Below are 15959 nucleotides of genomic sequence, written 5' to 3'. Positions count from 1 at the left end.
TCTAAATTATGGCAGGACAACCTGGGGAGACTATATACCATAGCACTGCTTGTAATTTCTCTATTGCTGCTTAATGTGGCCTCACATCTGCCCCACCCTCTAATACAAGGGTTTACAATGGGCTCCTTGGCTGTCTTCCATAGTACCTGCACTGGGGGAATACTCCATCAGCCACTAACAGAGATTTAGGGCCCCCTTTATGCTGCTATAGTTTTTTTATATGGAACAAAGGGGCCTGAACAAGGTTGAGAATTTCAGCTAAGACTCCATTCCCTTTATGATGTTTATGCCCTTGAATACCTACATCCAGTTATATCTTTGCTTAATTATCATTTAGCAGAAACAAGTCCCTTTCATCTTTCCTCATAGATCAATACCTTCCATCTCAATTATCTGTCTTGCTCACTTCTGAATTCTAACCAACTCATAGACCAAGTGAGAATCAGAGTCAGAAAGGTTAAAAACAAGAGAATAAAATGAGAAAACCTGGCACAACGGTCCAAAAAAGCAGAAGTAGAACATAGAGAAATGTTATTGGACCATACCATCAAAAGTATTTCATTTAATTTATTTGAGAAAATGAACCTCAGCTGAAAACTAGGACAACCACATTTTCTTTCCAGTGAATTTACTTTGAATTCTTAGCTGTCTGCATACATGTAATCAGAATGTTTTCCCTAGTCTCAATTCCAGACCATGCTGACCTTCCAGTCTAGAAAGTGGTATTGTGCCAGAATGCATGATGTGTTTGATGATGAAGACAAAATAGATAAACAGAACTACATCTAGTCTAGAAAACTGGTTTCTAAAAAGCTTTTACCTCATCCACATGACTACAGAAAGCATGTTATTTTAAAATGGATTCAGCAAACAGACATTTGTAAGGTCTAGTGGGCCAAACACTAGGGCCTTGTTCCAGGAAATGAAATTTAAATTGCTTGAGATGAAAATTTTTCTAAGCACGCTGCTTCAGGCTTTTTTCCTCCAGACGCCATGTCACCTTATCAGTTTAAACGATTTACTGAGATTAATAAGAGTAATATTGAAATTTTGTTAGCAGTATAATCATGGATAAAGAAAAAATGATATTTGAGTGGGGAATTTGGAAAAGAAGGACAAACTAGTAAAACAGAGTCAGCTGATCAGGAATTTGATGAATTAGATCTAAAGTTACTAATGTTGAGGAACAATGCCAGTCATTGACCATTAAGTCAACATCCTACAGGATATGGTTAATGCAGTAACTAATGATAATGTATCACTTGATTTTAAAGGTGAATCCTTGGGAGAATATTTTAAAATAGATATTTGACAGGTCTCTGATTGCCTCCTTTAACGGAAGGAACTGACTCAAAATCATGTGAGAATATATAATTACATGAGTTTTTTATAATCAGAATCAGAAATGGAACTTAAGCTCGATGCAGTAGATAAGATTTCTATTTCTAATGTTCATATGAAGCAATATTTGCCTGTGGCTAAGCTGACTAGTGATTCTTCTCCTGTCAAGGCAGATATGAAACGTGTTTTTGGATTCCAGTTAAAAAAAGACTGCATTTAATTTGTAGTAAAATACCACAGTAGTGTTTCAAGGTCTACCTTTTCACTGATAGATGCAGATTTATACAATTAAAAAGCAAATGAGCAGATTGATTGGTTTATAGCCTGATAAACTGGTGATTCATGTTGAGAAGAAAAGATACCATTTTATGGATTATGATGCTGCTAAAAGATTTGGTCAGCAATTAGCTGCACACAATCTATTATAGATGGATTATTATCTTTCTAGCAGATGATTTGTTCAGCAAGATGAACAAAGAACAGACTGGAAAGCAGACTCGGATACTGCCACTTAGAACACCCGGTGGTGCTTTTTAAAATTATATGAGAGTTTTTGATATATAGGTTGGAGAACTTTTTTGTTTAGTTTTGTTTTCTTAAATCTCTCTTTGGTTCTTTCTGGAAATTACTGGAAAAAATATTATAACTCTAATATGAATTTTGTAAAAGAAGTTTCCAAGAGCCTCCAATTCAATTTATTAAATAGTATTTAATGGGATATAGTCAAAGGAAGCCACTTTAGTGAACAAAAATTGATGTATCTATTACTCTGTCTATGCACAGGTAGGCAAGGTGCTCATCTGTAGTGAGTGACTGGCAGTATGATTGACAGACATGTAGTTTTCTAGAAACTCTGATTAACATGAATTAATCTTTGTGGGACAGTATCTGCTAGTTATAAAAGATGGAGAACTTTTCTTTTTTCTCATGTGGATTAAGGACAAAACTGAAAATGACCAAAAATTAAATACAAAAACCTACATTAATGCAATATTAAGGATGCACAGTTATGGCACATGCAACTCAGGAACTGACAAAAGTTATGGTGGAATGCACAACTACAGCTCTGTCCTGTTTGCACTGCAATACCATATAATTACACAGGTTATTAGCTCCATAATGTGTTTCTCAAGTTATAGAAAAAATACCATACTGCATTAACTGAAGTAGCATGTTATCATAACTAAAGACAGAATTGCAAATCTGTGTATGGAGCAGAGTTGGTGTGTGTATTCAACTTTAACTTTTCATTTCCTGATTTGTGTGTTTAACTGCTGCATTTATATAGTTTTTTCTATCTTCAGAATATAATTTCTTAAATTAAATTGCCACGGCAGCTTTAATACCAGAAATGATAGACCTTCAGTTTTGTATCTCATCTGAAACATGGCACCTCAACTCCATCCAGGTTGGTGTGTACACATGTGCTGAGGAATTGCTTCAATACTGTTTCCGAGAAAATAGTGCCAGCTTCCAAAATCATTATCACTTCATCCAGCACTTCGCCTGATGCTGCTTAGATAAGAGATCTGAAAGGATCATGGAAAAACATGGTTTTGGCCATCTAAAATTTGTTTTACATAAAAAAAGAATTTCCTTTTAACTATTTATAATGTGCTCCATTTTATGGTCATCGGTGCCTTCTTGTACTTGTATTATAGGGACAGATAAATCACTAGGACATATTAATGGAGAAGAAATGGTAATAGTGGCAATTCTTCTCCCCAGGTGGGAACATGCAAGGGATTGATTAGCTTTAATGCAATGTTTCACCTCCTCTCCTCCTAGTTACTAACACATTGCTGTTATTCTGTTTCAGTTCACCACACCCCAGGGGAATGCTCACAGCCAATTTTAAGAGAAATACTGAAAAAAAGTCAATGTTTCTATTTACATTAGAACTGGGAAAGCCTCTCATTCCTAACGCTCTTACCTTTAAAAAAAAAAGCATAAAATCTTACATTTTGGCCCTAACCTTATTTGGAAATCTTTGTAATACATATTTGTTTATTTCCTTGTTTGTAAGCCAGTAATAATGATGATAGTAATCATTAGCTGCTGCTATAGAGCTAGAAGGGCACATGCAGGAGCTCAGGTTTTTTTTTTTTTTTAAATGAGTCACCTGACCATGTTCTTTAGTAGAGAGGAAGAATCATCTTTAGAGAAGGCAAGTCTAATTTACAGTGGCTCTACTCATTACAAATGTGTAGCCAAATATACTGCAACAAGTAAACCTCTCTCTGCAAATATTCTGCTTGCACTCTTAAAAAAAGGTTAACACATGTACTGTACTTTTTTCTTGAGGGAAACAGATGTCAGGAACTAGGTACCTTACTGCTGCCATAAATGTCCTCTCCCTGAAACCTTTGTTTATTCCTCTTGCACAATTTCTCACTTCCTTTTCATTCTCTCTTTGACATAAATTTGTCTTTGAGTTCAGAATCTTAAGTTGAAATAATATGTTCTTGGGAAGTAAGACATGCTGTTAATAAGTATACCATTATTAGACAAGCAAGTCTATCACTAACATATGAATGGCTGTGGAGCAGAGGAGAGGCTTAAATCAGAAGGACTAAGGGTGTTTGGAAGGCTGGATTACTGTCTAATGCCTAAAACTTTTTTTAAAAGGCATTGCTTTAAACAAGTTATTAAGCACAATGAACTTTTTTCTTTAAGCATAGCTGTTTTCCTATTTTCCAACAGCATTCAGGACTCTTTCATATTCAACTGATTTTATACTTGACCTCCTCCGTGTCCCCCCCAAATAAAAATAAAAAAAGACAAAATCCCACAGGAGAGGCAACTGGGAATCAAGGGACATTTTTCTTTGAGGATAGGGGAGATCAGAGCAAATTCTACTTAGAGAGGAAGCAACCAGTCAAAGGTTAAATTAGGAAGGAATTGGGTCAAAGGGAATTTGAAGAGATTAAGAGAAAAAAGCAGGTGAGAGGCTCCAGTTTTGGACACAGAGAAGAAAGTTGAGAGAACTGGTAGGTGAGGTCCCATGGGAAGAAAATCTGAGGTATAAGGGAATTCAGGAGGAGTCAGTGTTTCTCAAGGAGACAATATTAAAGGCACAATTGCAAACTATCCCAATGCAAAGAAGGAAGGAGGGAAATGTCTAATATCCACCAGGAGCAATTTAATGACCTGAAAATCAAAAAGCACGCCTCTGATAAGTGGAAACATAGATGATTTGCAATGGAGGAGTAAAAAAGCACGTAGGGACAAAATTAGAAAGGTTGAGGCACAAAATGAGTTACACCTAGCAAAGGACATAAAAGGCAATAAGAGGAGATTCTTTAAATACATTAGAAGCAAGAAAAAGATGAAAGAACGTGGAGGCCCTCTACTTAGCGGGGAAGGAGAGCTAATAACTGATGATATGAAGAAGCTGAGGTGTTTAATGCCTATTCTGCTTCAGTCTAGGGAACCTAAGGAACTAGCTGAAGCAATCTTGGAATGATTAGCAATTATCTTCGAGAACTCAAGGAGGATGGGCGAGGTCCCAGAGGACTGGAGAAGGCTAAGTATAGTACCTATCATTCAAAAGGGAACAAAGAGGACCTGTGGTATTATAGACCAGTAAGCCTAACTTCAATACCTGGAAAGATACTGGAACAAATTATTACACGATACATTTTTAAGCACTTAGATGATACCAGGGTTATAAGGACTAGCCAGCCTGGATCTATCAAGAAAAAAACATGCCAAAGCAATCCAGTTTCCGTCTTTGACAATGTTATTGGCCTGGTGGATGGGGCGGAGGGGAGAGCAGTAGACCTGATATATTTTGATTTTAGTAAGGCATTTGAAGGCAATTTAGGTAGTCTAGATGAAATTTCTATAAAGTGGTTGCACAACTGATTGAAAGGCCATACTCAAAGAGTAGTTATCAATGGTTTGCTGTCAAATTTGGAGGGCATATCTAGTAAGGTCTGCAGGGGTCAGTCCTGGGTCTGGTACTATTCAATATTTTCATTAATGAGTTGTTTATCTTATTTAATGTTATTTCAACTTGACTGGAGAGTATGCTTGTAAAATTTGCAGATGACACCACGCTGGGAGGGGTTGCAAGCACTTTGGAAGACAAGATTAGAACTGAAAATGACCTTGACAAATTAGAGAATTGGTCTAAAAACAATATGAAATGTAATAAATACAAGTGAAAAGTACTATTCTTAAGGAGGAAAAATCAAACACAGTTACAAAATAAGGAATAATTGGCTAAGTGATAGATGCTGAAAAGGATCTGGGGGTTGCAGTGTATCACACACAATGAGTTAACAATGTGATGCAGTTGCACAAAAGGCTAATATCATTCTGGGGTATATTAACAGGAATGTTGTATTTAAGACATTAGAGTGGGACAGTTACCTCTCCCTCAACAATGTTGAGACCGCAGCTGGAGTACTGTGTCCAATTCTGGGTGCCAGACTTTGGGAAAGATATGAATAAATGTAATAAGGAAATACAAAGTATGCTGGAAATGGGGATAATTGAAGAGTCAGACAGTCCTTGGGCCTTACTAGTTGTTATGGTTCCTAAGAAGGACAGGAATACAAGGTTGTGTGTTGATTACAGAAAACTTAATACTGTCACAGTACCTGATCCCATGCTCAGAACTGATGGCACGTTAGATACTTTAGGCCAGGGGAAATATCTAATTACTCTAAACTTCATGAAGGGATACTAGCAAATCCCTTTAGACAGCGAAGTACAGAAAAATAATCCACTTTCAGTACTGATTTGGGATTTTATGAGTTGAATGTGTTGCCTTTTGATTAATGTAGGAGCCACCTTTCAAAGGCTCTTTAATCAAGTGTTAAAGAGTTACAAGACTTTGCACAGGCTTAAATTGACGACATTGCAATATTTAGCAATTCTTGGTCAGATCATAAAAACCACTTGAGAATAGTGCTGACAAGACTCAGAGATGCGGGTCTCACTGTAAAAGTGTCAAAACCTGGAGGAGCCAAAAGGTCTTTTTTTGGTAGGGTAGGTGATGACCAAATTTCTCCTGATCCCTTGGAAGTACAAATCTATTGTTAACTGGCCTTTCCCCCAAACTAAAAAGCAAGGCAAACCTTTCATAGGCTTGGCTACCTATTACCGCTTATTTGTACATGGCTTCAGTGCCATCACACAAGTTGGTGTGTGTACACTATTCCCTTGGGGACAGCAGATGTGGTATTTCAGATGAGAGTGTTCAGTGGAGAAGGGGCTGGACATGACCGAGGAATGCTTCAAAGGGGCTCAGGGATTGGGGTGCACCTATTGTTAACCTGCACGGCAAAGTTGGGGCTGAAAGTAGCCTTCCAAGCACTCTCTTCTGGGTAACAGGCTAGTGGTGGCAGCAGTCTGACACCCAGGGTACGTCTTCACTACCCGCCGTATCGGTGGGGAGCAATCAATTTATCCGGGATCGATATATCGCGCCTCGTTAAGACGCGATATATCGATCCCCGAACGCGCTCACCGTCGACTCCAGAACTCCACCAGAGCGAGCGGTGGTAGCGCAGTTGACGGGGGAGCGCGGCCGTCGATCCCGCGCCGTCTGGACCCCAGGTAATTCGATCCAAGATACTTCGACTTCAGCTACGCTATTTGCGTAGCTGAAGTTGTGTATCTTGGATCGATCCCCCCTCTCCCCCCCGCAGTGTAGACCAGCCCCCAGTTAAACAGAAACAAGTCTCTCACGTGCTGGAGGCACAGTCCTGGATACCCTGAGAACCATCACAGTTGGGCAAGTAGTAATGGGCTTAATCTGCAGCAAGAGAGATTTTACGTTAGATGTTAGGAAAATCCTTTTTACTATAAAGGGTAGTTAAATTCTGGAATAGGCTTCCAGGGGAGGTTGTGGAATCCCCATAATTGGAGGTTTTTAAGAACCAATTGCACAAACACACTCAGGGATGGTCTAGATTTACTTGGTTCTGCCTCATTGCAGAGGGCTGGAATTGATGACCTCTTGAGGTCCCCTCCAGCACTATGATTTTATGAAGGAAGAAGACTGAGAAGGTCTTCGAAAAACTCAGTAGGATTCTGTCTGAAGAGGGAGAGTAAAATGTGGCAACAAATAAATGTCAGGTACTGAGGACATGAGTCACTCAGATGAATCGAGAGTGATTTTGTTACTCTCTTTTGTAACTAATGCTCCATGGCATTACACCAATACAATATGACCAATTTGAGACTGGCACAATATACATTTCTAAATAAATAATTTTCCAGAATAAATGTATTTGAAAAAAAATTACTTCTTATTTATATGCTTAACAAAAAGAGGCAGGTTGCAGTAAACTTAAAGTTATTCAGAATGTCTTGGCTTTTTAAAATAAGCTCATTATTTTGCACAATAAGTTTAGCAAATTTCATAGGAAATACATCACATACAAGTACATCCTACATTGATAAGCTTAGATAATAAGATGATGGGCATGGTATAAAAACCTAGATAAACAAACTGATAGGAAGTTACTGCTTACTTCAGAAAGGATTTAGAGTTGGCTTGATTTAACTATGGGTCACGAAGAAAATACATTCATTAATTTCAGTTCATTGCAACAAAATATTTGGCATTCCTTTCTCTTAGGGGGAACAAATAAGACTGCAGACTAGATGGCATGATTATCAGTGGACTAGTTAGTATTCAAAACCCTATTACTGTTTTTAATTTTGTGATTTTATTAATATTGTCCTTGTTTGCATTTGTTCCTGAGAAACATTCATAAAAAAGGAAGGAAAGAAAATATTTTGGCGTCATCAAATGAAATTATTATAGACTAATATTAAAAGGACCCAAGAATCAAAGATGAGGTCCTAGCAGAAAAGTATCAAAATGGCTAAAATTCAGGTACCAGCAATCTACAAAAAGGTTTTTATGATTTTAAAATTTATTACAAGATTTCAGATCTCTTATTTGCATCTAGAACTTTATTCTGAAGTTTAATTCTCTCATATTACAACAATTCTTTAAATTATTCAGGAATGTTAAATATTACTATAATAGTGAATCAAATAGCACTTGTGCCTCATCATCATAGCCTGGTTTCTTATTCCCTCAGATTTAGTCTCACGGCAAAAACTTGAACTAAAAAAAGCATTAAAATGACAATTCACTCTCCTACAAAATTAACAACCTTAAAATGAGATGGAGGCAAAAATCTGCAAATATAGACTAAGACAGAATCAACATTTTCTTATATTACTTCAAAAACGTTTATGCTTCCTTTAGTATCAAAGATCTCACAGAAGTGCCTCTCTACTTGCCTGTCAAACAGAAGCTGTGCAGCTGTATATAAAATGATAATTGGAAAGATAATATTAGTGGTCTTGCTTTTAATGCAGTGTACTCATATAGTGTAAGAAATAAAAACAGAACTGGTAGAGTAAGGGAAATTACTGTTTCCCAAGAAAGGAAATTGCCTGAAGCACATCTGGCAAAAAGGTTTAAATGCTTAATTTTGGCAAAATATACATTTCACTCCTTTTTATAAGGTGAGTTCTGTAAAGTGAATGGCTTTTTTTTAAAGGGGGAAATATCTAATTTTTACTTTAAATATACTGGGCAGTATTTGCTATTTTATGTCAAACACTATATACACTTAACTAAAAGGCAATCAGGAAATTGCAGACTAAGCATCAAAATTTCAGTTTGGATAATACATTGTACTGTACATTCAAACAGGCCCCTCCATCTATAAAGCACCACCAAAGGGAGATGACCATAACAAAAGTATTGAAAGGCAACTACAACTAATATGAACTATAATAAACCTTTTATTGAATTTTGTATTGAAATATACAAAACCCCGTGCCAAGTTATTCAGAATCCTCCTACTTTAACATATCTGACAAACTTACAATGGGATGTTTCCTCTCACTGTTGATAGGATGCAGATCAGCCTGTCATTCAGCAGTTGTGTAATAAGCCCTGCCCTCCAAGTGAGAAGCCAGACATGTTCCAACTCCTCAGAGATACAGTAACAATGCAGCATTCAGAATTTCTCCTACTCACCGGAACTTTTGCGGACAAAAATGTATTTAAACTTTCCTTACATTTCACACTAATTTTCCAAATTCAGCTTCTTCCCATTTCCATTCCCCTTGAGCTATGGCTAGTTTGGCTTTGCAGGAGATAATTACTTTGGAGGCACAACTGTCCCTCCTCTGCTGGGAAAGCTGTTCCCAAATGGATGACAAGGGCAAACCATGTTCAAAAAGATGCGCCAAATGCAGCAACTTTTCCAACATAGGGTTAAAGAGCAGTTATGCTCATTTTGTTGGCAGGATGCCTCACTTTCAGCTTCCTACACATGGTGGGAAAAGCTAAGATCCCTGCAGCAAAGTGGAGAGTAAGTTGAGACAGATGTCGAGACAGCAAAGTCCTCACTGATATACCTGAGGGGGACATTCAACTCACTTCACCACCAGACAGCGTGTATCAGACAGTAAAGAAGAGCAGTCTCTCCCTGTGCAGGAGCACTAAACTAATCCTCCACACACAGAAGGTTAGTCACAGCAGTGCACCTAGCCACAGATCTCAGAAGAGGCTGCTGTGAAGCTAGTGACTTGCCCACTGCTTCCACATGGGTTCCAGCCAGCATTCCTGGAGAAAGATTTCTGTACTCTCCACACTACTCCCGAATGCCACTGCAGCAATTAGGAGCCACACATTGAACAGAAATGCTAAATTGGTTGATCTTTCCAACATTCAAACCACTTGATTTCTTTCCTGTGGAGGTCCAAGCTATATCAAGCATTATTAGCCAATCTTGCTCTTGGCCCCTCTACCCTCAAACAGCCTCTCAGAGTCACACTCCTGCAGTTCCCAACACAGAAGCAGGTTCAACCCTCAAAAGCCAGGGCTCCAGTGTGATGGTTCTCAGGGTACCCATAACTGTGATTCATCTTGTTACTTCCTTGACTTCAGTGAGAGAGAGATTTGCTTGTGTTTAACTGTCAGTGCCCTAACATCACCAGCCTGTTAGCCACCCAACCACTCTCAACTGGGCTGTGCCAGCCCTTACTTTGCCTTGAAAGAAATAGGTGTAACCCCAGTCCCTGAGCTCATTTGAAGCATTCCCCTGTGGTGTCTAGCCCTTTATCCCCTGAACACTCACAGAAATACCAGGTCTGCTGTCCCCAAGGGAACAGAATACACACCAGCTTGTATGATTTAACTCAGAATCAGCAACACCTTTCCTAATATCACAGCACAGATATATTTATAGCGAAAACAAGGATAAAATTTATTACCAAAAAATTCATGATTCAAGATATTGTGAGTAAGAATAATAGGGAAAAAAAGGTTACCGTTTAAAACAATCTCATAGCACATTTTCTAGAGACTAAACTTAACAGGCTAATCTCATGTCTAAAGAGGTTTATCTCACCAAAGCCTTTTGCAGCATCTTCAACCAAGGCTGGTTGTGATCCCATTTTCATGACTGTAAACGCACTGCCTGTTTACCTTCTAAGTGGAGGATCAGTGAGTGTTTTCTTTACTTTATACTTGCATCCACAAAGTTCAGTCTGTACTGAGACAGTATCACCCCATTGCTTGTTTTTCCTGTGTGCTCTTCCCTAGTGACTCTACACGTCTCTGCTGACTTTGTAATGCTTAATTTATATGCTGACAGAGAGAGAGGTGAATAAACATCTTTTGTCTGACAGAAAAGCTGTTATCTCTGCCATAATACAGACTTTAGAACTTCATTTTCAATATATATACATAACTCCTAGATAGTATCTGTACATACATTTCATAACAATATTAATGACCAGTGTGATGCTGGCTTTCAGTTAAGACCTCACATGACATTCTTTGGTGAACCAGAATCCGAATATTCTTGTAACCCTCTTGCCAGTTGGCATTGAGGGGTTGCTTGATCAGATCCAGTCCCTTCTCAAAAACCCAGATGAACTGAAGTGCAAATATGTTCTCAGTGACTTAGTCGACCAGTGTGTGGAGGGATGAATGCATCATCCTTAGTAAATCAGAGCTGCCATCTCATAAGAGTTTTTCCAGATCAAGAGCTACTTTATAAATCCTCTCAGAAAAGGGTTCTTGGCCCCTCCTTGTCTGACAACTTCTCAAAGTCCCAGTCTCTTTGAGATAAAGGTGGCAGCACAGCTCTAGCAATCAAGAAGAAAACCTTTAACAGATCACACTGGTCAATGTTATCTTCCACTTCATTGTCGAACTGAAGCATGAAAACACACATAGGTCCCACCAAAAAGTGTAAGAAAAGTAAGAGAAATCTTCCAAGTATTCCTCACTAAGAAAAAGGAAACTTTCAGCACTGGGGCATGAAACAGAGGCAGAACCTCATGCAAGATATTTTCCTCTTCAGTATTTTTAAACTGAGTTATCAAGGGTCGTAAGTGCTTTGGAGAATACTTCCAGGGGAGAAGCCAGTCTAAGTAAAAATCTAAGTAAAAATGTGAAGTAAAAATCCCTTAAAAATGTAAAGGAAGATCTGCATCCAACTTAATTCAACTTTAATAATGCGAATAACCCAATTAATCTAATTCTGGTTAGACATCAAGAAATTAAAAAAAAAATCTAAGAGAACAAATGTGATTGTGCAGACTCCCTGAAGGTTGCCACAAGTAATATAAAAATATATGGAGATATACCTATCTCCTAGAACTGGAAGGGACCCCGAAAAGTCATTGAGTCCAGCCCCCTGCCTTCAGTAGCAGGACCAGGTATTGATTTAGCCCCAGATTCCTAAGTGGCCCCCTCAAGGATTGAACTCACAACCCTGGGTTTAACAGGCCAATGCTCAAACCACTGAGCTATCCCTCCCCCAAGTAGTCTGATTTCTTGAAAAAGAAACTATTGTGCAAACAGAAGGATATTTTTGTTCAAAAAAACAGACAGAAAAGTAGAAACTTCTCTTCAGAGTTTTGTGGCTGCATCAACGAGTTTCAGGGCATCTGTCACATTTATTAGTTTTGGTAGAGCAACACCAAGCCTGACATATAATCTATGCATTCTCTTTATTTGCCAAAAACAAATGTTTCACTACTAGATTTATTTTACAGCAAATATCCTTCAACCTGTCTTTAGCTTCAGACAAACACCTCAATGAACTGGAATCCAAAGCACAGTTGCTGGCAAATACTCCCCAGAAAGCAAATTTGACATATTTGTTTTATATCTCATACAGCTGAAACTTAAATCAAGCACATTTTGTCCACTTTGGGGTTCTCCAGAAGTAAACTTTTTGGGTTGTCTTTAGATAAGGCAGTCACAAAAACATAAGGTGGAGTAAGAAATCTCAACCATCCAATGAGCAACACAGCAGAGAGCCTAATTCCTACAACTGGCTTTCACAGCCTTTATACCGTTTCAATATCATTGAAAGTAAAACAGTGTTAATGTGCTTTGGCAGAGAAAGAAATATAGGGAAACATGTAATGATGCTTCTTATGATATATATTGCTTGTCCTATGGATAAATAGGGGACTTTGGTCTCCAGTGCGTATTATTTTGGAACCTTCTTTAGCACAACATTCACATAAAATTAAAAGCAATATTTAAGAAGAGGAGTCCAGTCTCTGTGTCCAGATCCAGGGAATTATAGGGCAATTTCTCCTCAAGAATCAGTTCCCCAGCATGATGGTTTCCAGAGCATATTTTCTACAGCAGACAATTTATTTTTCCAAGATTTTATGGGAATCAAACTCCTTCCTGGTCTTTCTTAGCTGTTTAGTAGTCTCATGCTTTTTGAAGATAGCTGATCATTGCAGGACACAAAATAATCCTTCTCCTCCCCATGTACGGCCCTGCACTATTAAATATTGCTTCATGATGTATTTTTCTTCACCTTCCACCACCACTATTGACCACAACCAGAGGCGTGAGATTAGGCCAGTATGATCTAATATAGCAAATTCTATACTTCCATGTCATTTATTGACGAATTCTTACTGCTACTCTGTTTGAAACATTATCCCCTTTTGCCCAGCTGGGTGACTTTTGATTTATGAATATTTTTAAAATGAACATAATTTAAAATAGCCAGTTAATATACATGACTAACATTTAAAAAACTGTTTATAAGCTTTGCTATTCACTTTTTACGTGATTTACATACATTATTCTATTCTAATTACAGTATAATTTATTTATGCACAATATGTTCAGTTGAAGGTTCAATTCTTTAAAAAAAAGAGCATTATTTCTTTCTGAAAGGGTAAACTGAAGCCTACTTTTGTATGATTAGAAAAGTGTCTTCCTCCTTATTTATACAAACTATTAAACATAAGCCAAGCAATGCTTGGCTGAGACATTTCAAAAGAATTTTTCTTTAAGAGGAACAAACAAACAAAGGAAATTGTGTGTGTATAGTTTAAAATGATCACAACAAAAAATTTACAAGCTCACACTGAAAACATAGTTGGAGGCTATAAGAACTGATGTCTAGGAAATTCTTAATTAGAGTTGTGCTTAAGAAATTCACAGGGGTCCTGTAATGGATCAGTTTTTCAAGAGATTTAGTGCAGCATACCATACAGCATTAAGCAGTGTGCTCTGATCTTTCTGCTGCCTTGCAAGTGACCCCCCCTACAGGAAGATAACGGATAAGCCAGGAGGGAGGAGCAGTTTAGCTACACATGTCTGGCTACTCTTATCAACTTATCATATAAGGAAAGGAAAGTGATTGATTCAGATACCGAAGCTGTAAAATCTTGCCAAAAGACAAGCAGAAGAAAACATTAAAGCTTATTTTAAAAACTAACACAGAACTTGCAGCTGAGACAGGACTGTTTCTCTATTTGCATCTGACAGTTTAGGGCACAGCCGGAGAGAAGACAGCACTTTTTTTTTTACCAAGTTTGCAACGGGAAAGTAAAAAAAAAAAAAAAAAAGCCCTCATTCAGAGTACTTTACACATGCCAGTAAAGCACTGAATTTCAGGGCAGGTCAACTAGATAATCTGGACTCTTGTTAATCATACTGAAAATAAAATACTTCAGTATTTTAGATTTGCTGGGTTATCATAGCAATTAAAATGTGGCTGGCTGTTTACTTTATTTTGAGCTGTAATCTTGTTTTAGCTTCAGGGTATAGCTCCTTTCGTAAAAGCATGGAGACTATCGGCAAGAAGCAGTATCAGGTTCAGCATGGGTCATGCAGCTATACCTTTCTATTGCCTGAGATGGACAACTGCCGCTCTTCTTCTAGCTCTTATGTGTCTAATGCAGTGCAGAGGGATGCACCACTAGATTATGATGATTCAGTACAAAGACTGCAACTACTTGAAAACATCATGGAAAACAACACTCAGTGGCTAATGAAGGTAAGACAATATCATTTCTATTCTAAACACAGGGTATGACTTACAGTAATATGTTTATATACTTTTACTAATGCTTCTTTTTCTACTTCTGTAAGTCTCTAATTTCACAAAATTGTCACCAAACTATGTATTTCCTAGGCTAAGTTTGCAAATTAAGAGGTTCAATCAAAAGCTCATTTTGAAGCCAGGGATCATTATACCACAAGTAGAAGGAGAGAGCTGCATTATTCTGCAGAACCCGTATGCTGTTTAGCTTGCAAGCAACTCAAATTTAATGACAACAGTTACTAGCAGTTATATATACTGGCTTCAGGCATATATGTGAAAAGTCATACATGAAACAGTGACAGTAATAGAAAAAACTTGATCAGCTAGTTATTTACAAACAACTGACAGTGGCTAGCTTATCTCATCTCTATTTAAAAGTGCCTACAGTTTATTTACATGGAATCATTTTCAGCAAATTGTACAGAGATTTAAGTATGAGACTCAAGATTAGCAAGAATTCTGTGTCTAAATCTACAAATGCTACTTTGAATATCTCCAGGGACTGATTTGTAGTGAAATTAACCTAGGGAAATGACAATTTCAAGAAAGCTCCGCTAACTAAAGTCCTTTGAATCCTGCAACTCTTCCACTCAAATACAGAGTTTACAAAGGAAAAAGCAGAAACAAAATGTTGTCTACTAGTAAAGAAAGTCTCTGTCCTCATAATTCCTACAAAACAACCTGTTATAATTGAGGGAATACATTGTGTGTGCGCACACACAGATGCACATGTACACACATACCCCAAACAAGGCAATATTTATATATTTCTACATGAATAACGGAAAGGCAATTAAATAATTCACTGAAACGTTATTAATGTTAACAGAGGATACAATTACATTCAATTCCACACAAACAAGTTACATTTTTACAGAAACTAATTCAGACATTCCCAAAATATTAAACAGTATGTTAAATTTTGACTTAAGCTTGAGTTACACCAGCAGATGTAACATTTTAATCTTAGTACAGGAAGAATAGTTTAGTTGCACAGTATAGCTCTGATCCTGAATCATTTCACACTAGTATGCCTATATTCTAAGCAAAAAGTATTATGATGCTTTAACATAATCACCATAATATAATGCTGCAAATACTTCTCTTCATATGCTTCAATGACAGCATAAACATGGTTCTGAATTGTAAACAAAAGTAGAAAATAGCTCATTACTAGTCCAGTATGTTAGTGACTTTCTTAAATATAAACAAACTTTTTTCTTTATTTTAACATGTGTAATGAATTATCATTAT

At 37.5% G+C, this 15959-nt stretch overlaps 2 protein-coding genes across 9 annotated transcripts in view; one reads left to right on the top strand and one right to left on the bottom strand.

Annotated features, from left to right (window-relative positions):
- MCPH1 (microcephalin 1) overlaps positions 1-15959 on the bottom strand; it is a 233323-nt gene that overhangs the window by 44175 nt on the left and 173189 nt on the right. The window lies entirely within an intron of this gene.
- Positions 13881-15959, top strand: part of ANGPT2 (angiopoietin 2) — a 73604-nt gene continuing 71525 nt past the window's right edge. The window contains exon 1 of one of the 2 annotated variants that reach the window (XM_005289702.5): positions 13881-14657. In XM_005289702.5, the coding sequence (XP_005289759.2) occupies positions 14370-14657 (288 nt within the window). In that variant the 5' untranslated portion in view covers positions 13881-14369. The remainder of the gene's footprint in view (positions 14658-15959) is intronic. The other variant, XM_042848795.2, reaches the window with a different exon arrangement.

This window comes from Chrysemys picta, chromosome 3, assembly GCF_011386835.1.
Source record: "Chrysemys picta bellii isolate R12L10 chromosome 3, ASM1138683v2, whole genome shotgun sequence".
NCBI lineage: Eukaryota > Metazoa > Chordata > Testudines > Emydidae > Chrysemys > Chrysemys picta.
The sequence above is the reverse complement of the archived record's forward strand: the minus strand, read 5'-3'. Positions and strand labels throughout refer to the sequence as shown.